General features: G+C 43.5%; 1 protein-coding gene across 2 annotated transcripts in view; it reads left to right on the forward strand.

Moving 5' to 3' along the window:
• The window catches only part of DIS3L2 (DIS3 like 3'-5' exoribonuclease 2), a 163,657-nt gene that overhangs the window by 52,209 nt on the left and 100,031 nt on the right, over positions 1-11,417 (forward strand). For both annotated transcript variants that reach the window (XM_010716800.3, XM_010716801.3), the window contains exon 7: positions 533-767. In XM_010716800.3, the coding sequence (XP_010715102.1) occupies positions 533-767 (235 nt within the window). The remainder of the gene's footprint in view (positions 1-532; positions 768-11,417) is intronic.

An 11,417-nucleotide genomic window follows, 5' to 3' on the forward strand; every position in this document is an offset into this window, starting at 1 on the left:
AAAAGGCAGCAGCCTACAATAAATGTAGATGTTGGTGCCTTACTGAGCTGCCACAGTCCAGTTCCTCCCCAGGTCACAGGGCACGGTGTTCTCCTTTCTGTTCTTTTTCAGTCCGTTCCAAATCATGTGCTGGGAGCTCCCTGGGTGGGCACTGTGTCTATGGACAATGGCTGAGCAGCTCCTGCAGCTGTACCGCATCCTCCTCCATCGCTGTGCTCACTCCCAACTTCGGGGAGCTGATTAGAGGCTTGGCAGGAGCTGGATGGTTATGCTCTAAGTACGTTTTGGATACATTATTGTCACAGTTGAGGTACTGCGAAAGCCATGCTGTTCCAATCTTTATCCTAGCGAGGTACTTCTTTTGATTGTGCAATATCTGTGGCTAATTACATGGCAATTGCAGTGTGCCACCAGCCACCCACAATTCATCGTCAGATCCTTGGGGATGCGCATGAAAACAGAAAGATAATGTTTTCTTTCTTCAGTCCAGTGATTTAGCTCGCCTCTTGTTTTTAATCCCCTGCTCCTCCAGGTAATAAAGCCAGATGGTAGTGACAAAGAAACAGAAGCCACGCATGAATCAGATGTCCCTGAGGATACGCTGGGGACTTGTGTGCCTCGAGAGGCGGCAAAAGGCGACGCTAAGAGTCCGGATGTCATTATCGAAGCTCAATTTGATGATAATGATGCAGAGCATGGACAAGACCACTTGCCGGACACGTTGGCTCATGACATCAAGAAACTTTCCCTGGATACCACTGAAAAGGGTGAGTAGATCAGAGTGCTGATTTAAATCTTTATTTGAGCAAACTGTTGAAGTATTGCTTTGTTGCCTCGCTTTGTTGCAAGGTATAAAGTACAGGCATAAAATCTTAATGCCTTATCGCTTCTATCCCTTTCTCCTAAGCCACCTTCGTAGTTCTGAATGGATATTAAGGACTGGGTTTTATGTAGTTGTGATTGATGTAAAGCAAATCTGTGAAACAGAAGTCACACCTTTAGATTTGCAATTCTCAGGGCTGTCTGGGGACTGCTGGTTGCTATTTTGTTCAAGATGCTGCTGTAGCAGTTTTCATCGCAGTTTGGCTGGCCAATCTATGTATGTCAGTCTGGGGATAAGAATATATTTCCTTAGGGGCAGCGAGGTTTGTTGCTGTTTTCAAACAGTTGAGTTATGAGCAACTTAAAGATTTGGTCCATTTAAAAAGAAAATTGCACTAAAACCTAAAGCCAATTATGTGATCTGTTTTGAAGGCAAACCTATTTTATTCTGAATCTGAATTCCATCCAAACCATCAAATGTTGCTTAGGGCAAATAAAATAGGCTCCCCTGTCCCAGACTATTCCATGCTGTTCTTTGCATGCACTTTCTGGTACTAAATCTCTGAAGATTTCCTCTTCTGAAGAGCTGTGTGTCGAAAGGATTCTGACAATTGGCGCAGCAACTTAGGTTATAAGTAGTTGTTGGTCTCTGACAAATCTCGGTGGTTGTTGTAAAGCTATTCTATTTAATACTTTGCATTTTCCTGAGATATTTTCCTGCTTTTGGAGATGCGCAGACCTCTGCTTATGCTGTTGGTAGGTTTCCATTTCTCACACCCATCTGTTAATAGAAATGGAAATAGCATTTATGTAGAGGTTGTAGCTTTTATGACCAAACACTGGTTTCAACTTGTGACTGGAGTTGCCACCCCACCAGTTCATGATGCTGTTTCCTTCTGGTACTTCCTCTGGCTTTCATTTACTGCCAAAGTATGTGAACCAACTTCTGTCTTGTTCCATTGCTTTCCAGTGTAAGTTTTGTGTTGGGAGTTACTTGTATTGTCCACAGCTGTTTTGTGTAGCTAGCAATTAACGCCATCTTTTTGCCATCTTGGACCCCATGTTAAAGTTTTGCGCTGTCAAGCTGCCGCTTTGACTTGGCAATTCTCAATTTCCTGATGTAATCCTGAGTCATGTGTCTGTTGCGTTTCTGGTCTTGCTTTTAATAGCAATGGCAATTTAAAAGTCAGAAACAGTGTAGTTTGGGACCAGTATCTAAAATAAGTATAGACTTGAGCCAGTATTTTATTTCACCTGTATAAGTAGGCTTGGGTGTAAAAGCACAATGGGAATTGTTTTTCCTGCTGTATCATAGTTCTCAAGGTGCCCTGGAGTAACTGCTGTTGGAGGCTCTCCGGTTGTCTCTTAAAAATCTGAGTTTTGCCATTCAGTTCTATCTTTGGATAGTATTTGTAGGACAAATGTTAGATCATAGCGTTGTCTACATGGTACAAACTCAGCCTATTTCTCCACTGTGGTTTTCTTCTTTTTTCACGGTCTTTCCTTGTTCATCCCCAGGCCTCGTGGTTGGTGTGATTGTGCTGGTTAGATTTCTGCTGAGTTTATTTTGCTATCAACTCTCTTAATAGCTGTTTCAGCTTCTTTGGCTATACAACCCATATGGATTTTTCTCCACTTTCTTCCTCTGCTATTTAACGCCCTCCTTTTTTCATACATATAAAGTTTACGATGCTGCTTTTTCTGTAGGTGTTTTTGAGCAGCTAATGATTACTTTGGCTTGTTTCCTGTCCTCCATGCAATTTCTCATATCATCACATATCCACATTTTAAGTCTCGCCTGGAAAACAGCTATAGTTATTCTAGCATCAGTGATAATTGTCCTGAAAAAAGAAGAGACACTGCCAAATTCTGCCCTCAGGACGGCCAGGTGTGGCGCAAAATGCTTTTTTAAAAGGACCAAATGTGCACTTTTTCAAGGCAAAATTTAGAATTTAGAAGTTTGCAATTGCTAGAGCCTTCCAGTGGAACAAGGCAGCAGTGCTGGAAGGCAGGGAGGGCCTCCAGCAAATGGAATTGTCCATAGCTATCCTAGCATAATAAAAAGCAAACTGTGCTCACTCTGGGTTGGGGGGTAAAAAGATCTAGGGGAAAACAACAAAGCCAAAGTTGCCCTAGACATTACGGGGCAATGCTCAACTCTCTGTGCACGTACACAGGCTTTGTAGATAGCTGTCTCTCAGTTGCAAGATGACTTTTGTCCTTTCTGATGGAATAGAATTACGCAGTGTCTTTGGCCTATTTGTTCTGCTGCTGCTAATCAGGATGAACCAGGAAGAATAAAAGTAGATGAGTCATTCAAATAAGAGCACCCTGGGTTATGCTGGGAGTATGGGCTGATGTGATGTCCTTTCTGCCCTGGCCTGTTTCCCATCTGTCCTCGTGGCTTTGTTCTTCAGAGCACAATCCCCCCTTCATCTCCACTTATGCACTGGCACGAGTAATTTTGGGTTGGACCTTGCTGTCAGAAGCTCTGAAGCGTGAAACTTTGTGCACACTGATTATGGCCCAGGTCTGAGCAGGCTGAATTTCCTGAAGGTGTCCATTGGGACTTCTATGCTTCTGCAGGATTTAAAGGGAGCCGAAAAAGGATGGGATAAACAAGGAAGAAGTCTGCAGAAAGAAAGAAAGACAATTATGTCGAGCCTAATTCTCAGCCTATATAATTTCTGAAAGTTTCCTACTCGTAAAAGTGCTCAGTATTTGCTCTGCTCAAGAATCTTTACATAAAAGTTTGTCACTGATGTCACTGTACCAGAAGCTGTTCTGATCAAACTAGTTTGCTCTGCTTTGCGGAGCAGTTGGGTTAAAGATTATCTTTAGAAAGGTCTCTGGGTTGGGAAGTGATGAGCCCTTTTCCTCTCCAGAAAGCTGTTCCACATGAAGAGCAACACGATCTTGTTCCAAAGTTAGATCTTCTTAATGTTAAGTGCTGGTCACTGGATGTAGGTCTATTTTAGTAAAGTTGGAAATCCCTTTGCTCCTTCCCTCCTGCTCTTTCAGCTGTATTTCCAGGGCACAAATATTTCTACACACTGAACAAACTTTCTGTTCTTTCCTTGTGAGGACTGTACAAGTTAGCACTGTGAGTGTCCAATCTGAAGAAAGCCTCTCAGCTCAGTGGTGGCTTTGAGCCCTCCAGCATTTCCTTTGCCCTCTTGGAACGCAGGCAAAGACCAAGGCGTAGTATCCTGGCACTACTCTGAGCAATACTGCGTGCAGAGAAAAGATTAATGCTCCGTAGTGCTTGGTAAATCCTCACAGTTTTACCCTGAGTTCTCAGGGTTACTCTGTCACTGCTATGCAAAGAAGTCATCCACCAGTGGGCACGGCCTTTGCCAGATCTGTAATTCTTTTCCTTAACCGTCATTCGCATTCACTACTGGAACAGAGGTGGTGTAACTTGTATCGTTATTACTGAGTTGGAATATGTTACTTCTGTGACTTATCACTGCTGTAAAAGGATTTTCCTTACGCTACATGTCAATATGTAATAAAAAAATAGATTTTTTTCTGAATCCTCCCAGCCTAAGAAAAGGGCAAGATGTTCTGTACAGAATACTTCACGGTGTATCCTGCTGTATCCTCACTCAGGCTTGTGTGTCACCTGAGTTTATGCAATGTGAGCTGTCCCTTGTTAAATATCGGTATCGTTTTGCTCTGATAAAGAGAAAGTAGCTGTGGAACAGTAGCGACTACTTGTGAGAATGGCAGCTGTGCTCAAAAAATGCTCCAGCCCTTTCTTTGTGAAAGGATATTCAAATAAAAGTTTGCAAAGCCGCGTCACTATGCCAAGAGCTATCTTGGTCAAACTAGTTCGCTTGGCTTTTCCCAGCTCTTCTCACGAGAGATCTTACTTTCCCAGATAGGCAGAATATCCTGCTTCCCACAGGGTGGCTCACAGAGGTAATTAGGTCGGTGGACTGCCTGCCCTGGCGGCAATCAGATAGCTGTGTTTGTTCAGGATTTCCCCTTACACCTACAGTGCTGCAGATCAGAGTTTAAATGTGTGAGAGGTTTGCTCACTGCCTTGACGTCATGAAGTTGAATAGAAATAGCTCGCTTACGGGCAGAGTAAACTGACAACCAACTCAGCCAATTGTGGGATGGAAAATTGAGTCAAATAGCTGATGGTTAATAGGTAGAGTCAGCGGAATTTGGGCTAGAGGTGCTGCACAGCTTAAGTCCTGTCTCCCTGCCTGTTCAGCATTGGCCAGGTGGACTCTGGTCAGTCTCTTTTCAAGTCAGATGTGACTATCTCAGTCTCTAATAAACTTGGTGAGGTCAGTAATTATCACCTAAAATTGCTTGGTGTCCATGCTGCTGACCACAGGATGTTACTGAACAGCTTGGGGTTGCTTGGTTCAGTGGGAGCGGTGATGTTTGCTACCTTTGCATTATGGCCATGCAATAATGCATTTTTTGCTTGAGGTTCTGTTCCAGAGTCAAGGCTCAGAAAGACTTTTGGATCCTTCTTGCAAAGAGGAAAAATGTATCCATAATCTTAGGTTTGTTTTGCACTTCTGCAACCTCTCCAGAGCTTCTGCGAGACTTCTCCTTTCATGTGCTTTCTCTTTTTTTCTTTCTTGTGAGCAGGTGCTTCTGTGCTCACCTGGAGCCCTTCTGCAGTCAGCAGTGTCTCATATTGGCATAGGCAGAGTTTAGAGCAATATTCCCATTTCCCTGCTTGGCCAAGTCCCCAGGTAGGGAAGGGCGACGGTGATGAGAATCTGGACAACGTGCTTGTCCCTCCGCTCTGCTCAGGTCCCATTCTTTTAGTTTGGCTGATAATAAATCTGTGACAAATTTGGAGCCCACCAACCTCACTGGCTGCTGGAAAGAAAAAATGTTCCTCTTTCTCTTCTTCAGAGGCTCCTGTTTGTTCTGAGCACTGTTAAGGAGCCTTCATGGTTCTTTCCTAGCCTGCAGCTTTCTGGAGATGGATCGTCTCCACTGCATAGCTCTGAACATTTCTAGGCCACAACAGAGTGAAAGCTCACCAGGAAATCTTCTCAGTTACATGGCTTTTAATAGAAATCCTTGAGGTGGAACTGTCAAAAATCAGATCGGTTTCACTCTGCTTGAAGCCTGGAAAACCAGCAGAGGAGCTGGAGCCATTTCAGCTGCTCGACTCAGCTCTGTATTCGTTCATCATAAGTTCACGTTTGCAGGTCTCTGGATTTAGCTCTTTTGGATGTTGCTGTAACTTTTTGCATACGAGAGCACAGATGACTCGAAGAGTAAACAGTACAACAACTTAAACGTGTTCAACTGGTGTTGGACAAAGTGGGCTTTAAGGTAACATTGATTGAATGCTACAGACTGGCTAAGCCTCTGTTGTTCTTCTGTTGCACGGCTGATGCCTGCAGTGGAAGTTAATGTTGCGGAAGCTTTTTATGCTGTTCTTTCCCAGTAAGTTATCTTGACCCCCAAATGACTTCTTAAACAAAGAAAAAAAATTACTTTGGCAGTTAGTTAATGGGAATTAGATTAAGTTCAGCGTATTACCATATGTTCCTGAATTCACCTGTGTTTCTCCTTTGAGTTAGAAGTCTAGGTCAAGAAAAAGGAGAGGTTATGGTATTGCAACTGAATGGTGGGTGTGAAGATAAACATGTTAGAGTATGGTCATTGTTAGCAGTGTGATTTTCAGGATGAATCAGATTAGGGTTCATTTAGTTAACATATTTTCCATGCAATTGTAAAATTGGACACACACGCTTTGGGAACAAATGCACGTACAGGAAGGAAAAACATTAAGTAGGCAAAATAGTTAATGGAAATGTTTTTGTAACATTTTAATTTTACTTGTTGTTAATGTAATAAAACTGTATTTCTGTAGACTGTTGCACTGCCTGAGTTTTTGGAGATTTAATTCTGTTGCAATAGAGCTTCCAGCCCTCCCTGTTGACTGGCAACTTCTCAAGGATGGAAAAGGGTCTGAGGTCTGAATACCAGCGCTGTGGTTGCAGTGATGTTGTGTGGCTACTGAGACAGACACAGTTTGATCTCCTGGGTGCGATGGCAGCTTTCTAGAAGGACGTTGAGTCTTTGTTGATCAGGCTTAGAGGGTTCTAAGGAGCATTGACACTTCTATCTCATTATTCTGCCATCTCCACTGTCCTTTCTCGTGGAGGTGGCTAAATACAAGTAGATGGCTGTGCTTTGCTGAGCTGTGTGTGTAAGGAAGCTGGCTATACTCACACCTCCACATTGCCTTTGCTCTGTGTTATTGCAGATGGTCATTTTTTTTGCTGTACACATCTGTTATTATGCCCTTCCTTTCCCTCTCTGAGGGTCTCCTCCCATTTGCGTGCATCTTCATAAATCTCCTTGGTCATCATCTGAGTCTCCCGGTCAGCATGCCATTGGATATGCAGATGTTTGAATCCAGGTGTTCAGACATGAACGGCTGTGGCAGCATGAGTCTGCTTAGAGCGTTCAAAACCAGCATCTCTAGGAAGTTACTTATGCTCTGATGTCACACTGCTCTGTGATGAGGCAGCTCAGGAGTGCTGTGTGTTTCAAAGCTGCTTTTCTTTTATACCTGCAGAGCCTTCCCATGTTGCACACAGGAGCAGTTAGGCTGAATTTGGACAAGCTGCACTTGTTGGATTCCAAAGCTGTTATCTTAGCAGTGTTGTCACAGGCAGCTGTGTGCTCCCTCCATCACAAGTGGAAAGCTCTATGTGTGTAGATAGAAATACTTGCAAAATATTGCTGCTTGTGTGGCTTTTTCCCAAACAAGACTTGTAGCTTATTTGATCTAAGTTCTAGTTCTGGATTGTGTCTGGTGACAAGTGAATTGGCCCTTTCGCTGCCCAAGTAGTGACTGGATTTCACATCAAATTGTGTTGTCTGCCTCTCTAGGAACCAAAACAAGTTTCTAGAAGCTGAAATCGTTTGACCGGGAACAGATCTTTATAAGAAACCAGATTCCTTTTACTTTGACCCTCAGAAAATTGCATTTTGGTTTACTTGGTGGTGCGTAAGACCAAGTATGGATGTGAAGTATTGGTTAGGACCAGTGGTTTTGCATTCTGGAGTAAAGACCTGCTCCATGCCAATGAATACCAGTGACAGAATGTGAAGAACCCTGTAGCACCATTAGCCAAATGTGTTTCTTTCTTATCCCTTATCTGTTATCCCTGACGTTAAGATCAAAGCACAATGGCTGTGATCCAGCATGTGTGCATTTGAATGTACTCGATTTTGGTTTAGGGGAGTTTTCCTTTCCATCTCTCTCTTGTGTTAGTAGGCAGAACTGCCAAAAATGCGTCATTTCAGTGTGGTGTAACCCTTGAGGTGATATTTATAATCAGTTGTGCTTCTTTTTAAACATCGATTTCCATGTTTTGTGGTACTAAAACATAATAAGCCGAAAACTGCTTATTGAAACAGACAGCAGAAAACCTGAATTTTGCCACTCGGTTAGAAAATAATAAGCTTTGCTCTTGAAAAGCTTACAGATGTTCTGCTACCTGAGCACCAAACTGAAGAGTCACATTTTCATTTTTTACAAGCTTCCTACCACTGATGTCTTCTGAGGAGCTGTATGCCCACGTAAGCCAGCTAACTTCTCAAGCAGATGGTTCTTCTAGCTGAAGTAGCAAATATTGAACTATATTTTTTTAAAAACTCATTTCTTTCCATCCAGAGAGAGAAGACTTTTCTTTTTTTCCAGTGAGTTGTTTTTGAGATCTGAAACTGTGATATATTTTCATTTGCAAGTGGATATTGCATCTTTAATTGTATTCTTTTTGGACAGAATTGCAAATTTCCACAGTGACCATAGTGAAAATAACTTTGGATCTGTCACAAGTAATCAGAATTCTAGTCTGATGACTTTTGGTCCACTTTGGCCATGTCTTAATGCCTGGTAATTTAATTGTAGAAGGAAATTTGGGGGAGCTTAAAAAAAAAGAAAAAAAAGAAAAAGAAAGAAAGGGAAAAGTTTGAGCTAGGAATGCTGTCAGGCAGATCTGACTGTGCTCTGAAGCTGCCTCCATCCATCTGTGACAGAGGGAGGCAAATTCCACAACGTCCTGGATCTATTTTTTTGGTAATAACATAACTAATTTGACTTGCTTTTTGTATCTAGTGCCTAATATATATTTTTTTAAAGTAAGACTGTTACAGTTTTGGTTTGTCAGATAATCGCTGAAAGGAAAACACTGAGATTATAATGCAGTTTCACTGGATCCTAGTTGCTGAAGTGTGTTTTCACTGTAAGATAAGCTTATGAAGTATTGCCCAAGCTAACATAGTAAATCTTTCTCAGAAAACATGTCTTTGCCCAGGGTGGAAATATTGAATGGTCATTGGATAACCACTACAGTAAAGGGGTCAGAATAATTCATTTTTAGTTTGGCATAATGCAAGGAGTTTCTTCCCACCTCCCCTGCTCAAAAATCTGCTTCTCTCTCAAGTTAACTCTCCTTCAGAATTGCCTCTATGGCTCTGCTTTGCTCTGTGAGCTGTCTCCCAGCTCAGATCTTCTAGACCACCAGCTTCTGCAGGAGCCCTGGTTCCTCTCTCCACCCACCTACTCATCAAATTCCAGCTTCAATGAATAGAAAGACAAGAGGGAATGGCCTCAAGTTGTGGCAGGGGAAGTTCAGGTTGGATATCTGGGAAAAGTACTTCTCAGGAAGAGTGGTGATGCATTTGCACGGGCTGCCCAGGGAGATGGGGGAGTCACCATCCCTGGAGGTGTTCAAGAAGCGTAGAGACGTGGCACTGAGGGATGAGGTCAGTGGCCAGTGTTGGTGGTAGGTGGATGGTTGGACTAGATGATCCTAGAAGTCTTTTCCAACCTGTATGATTCTATGAAGGCAGATGTGCAGTACTGTCGGACTGTGTTTAGGGGACTCGGGTGACAGATTTCTCACTGCCTTCGTTGTAAGGAAGCTGTGCTGCTGGTGCTCTGCTGGTGTAGACCTCTGAGCATTAGATGTAGTCCTGTTATCATCAGAATGTTAACTGCAAAAGAAGCAGCTATGAGCTATCGAAAAGTCCACATCTTTTGGCCCAACGAGTACAGAGCTTCTTGTGCATGTTTTCCTGTTTTGGTTTCAAGAGTGTTGTCCAACAGTGAATGTATGTGTTGGCCTTTTAGATACTAGAGAAAGGTGGGAGGAATAGGCAGATGTCTGGGATTTACTTTCTTCTTTTTTTTTTCTTTTTTTTTTCTGTTGATGTTGCAGATCTGACCCTCCTTCTGATGGAGTTTCTACTAACTCCAGGATTTTTTGGGAGGGCTGCTGAAACTGGAGAGACCCCTGAGGAAGGAGGTATTCTCCAGCCAGCCAAAGGCCCCTGGTTGATTTTGGCCGTGAAGGCAAGAGGCAGGCTCTGCCATGTGTCAAAGTGAGACTTCATATGCCTTCTGGTACCTGTCCTGGGTTCCCGTAGGCAGAAATACAGCAGTCCTGCCTGTTGTTTGTCCCAGGTGAAGGATGTGCTGGTGACCCATTTGCTGGGCTCTAAGTGACAGCCCCTGCTGGTGGTTCTGTGCTTTCCTATGTGTGCATGTGATACCTTCCAAGGACTCTGCTGCTGGCTCCTTTTCTTCATGCTTTTGCGAAAAAATGCAAGCAACTTTTTGGAGAAATTGGAATTGGAAGGAAAAGTGGAAAGAAGTCAGCATTAATAGGGACGTATTCCTCGAGCATGGTGCTCTTCTCATTCTTGTCCGATGTGCCTCAGGTCAGTGCTCTCATTCTGCTATGCTGGGAAAGCAGTGAGTGCAAATCTTGCTTTTTCCAGACACGTGTAGGTCTGGTTCCTCTTCCATCCAGCGTGTGCTGTGTGGTGGCAGAGTTCACTCCAGCAAAGCACTGAGCTTGCGTCAGGTGTGCCTGCACGGCTGGCCCTTGGAAGGCTACCAAGCTCCCATTGCCCCCTCCCTGCCTGCCAGTTTTTCCTTGTCTCGGATCGTCCCGTTCTTTGTCCAAGTTGTCTTTACAGTTGGCACGCCGTAAACCCTTTCTTATTTACTGATAGCTTGAAAATTTTTAAGAAAATAGAATGGCTCCTTGCTTTTATTCTTTGCTGACCAATTTCCTGGCCCAGCCTCTAGCTGACAGCGATCTTAGAGGAGAAAAGCAATGAGGTGTGTAACTTGAATATCTCCACTTTTTAAACTGTGTATAATGATCCCAGCAGGTTTTTTTTTCCAACTTGTTTATAATCACAAGGCTCCATGGGGGATTTATCCCTCGGTAACCCTTGTTGTGGCAAACCCGAGTTCATCCAGCAAAATCACAGGGAGAATCACAAAATCACTACGATTGGAAAAGACCTCTAGGATCACCTAATATAACTACCACCAATATTGCGCACTGACCACGTCTCTCAGTGCCACATTCTCATGGTTCTTGAACACCTCCAGGGACGGTGACTCCACCACTCCCTGGGCAGCCTGTGCCAGTGCTTGGCCACTCTTTCAGAGAAGAAATTTTCCTTAATATCCTACTTGATATCTTGCAGTAGGGCCCAGCAAAGGTCCCCCCGGGCTGTTTTAGCAGACAGGCTACCTGTGTGTGTGTGCGTAGCACAATCTCGTTTGCATTCAT

Source organism: Meleagris gallopavo, chromosome 11, assembly GCF_000146605.3.
Source record: "Meleagris gallopavo isolate NT-WF06-2002-E0010 breed Aviagen turkey brand Nicholas breeding stock chromosome 11, Turkey_5.1, whole genome shotgun sequence".
Classification (NCBI taxonomy): Eukaryota; Metazoa; Chordata; class Aves; order Galliformes; family Phasianidae; genus Meleagris; species Meleagris gallopavo.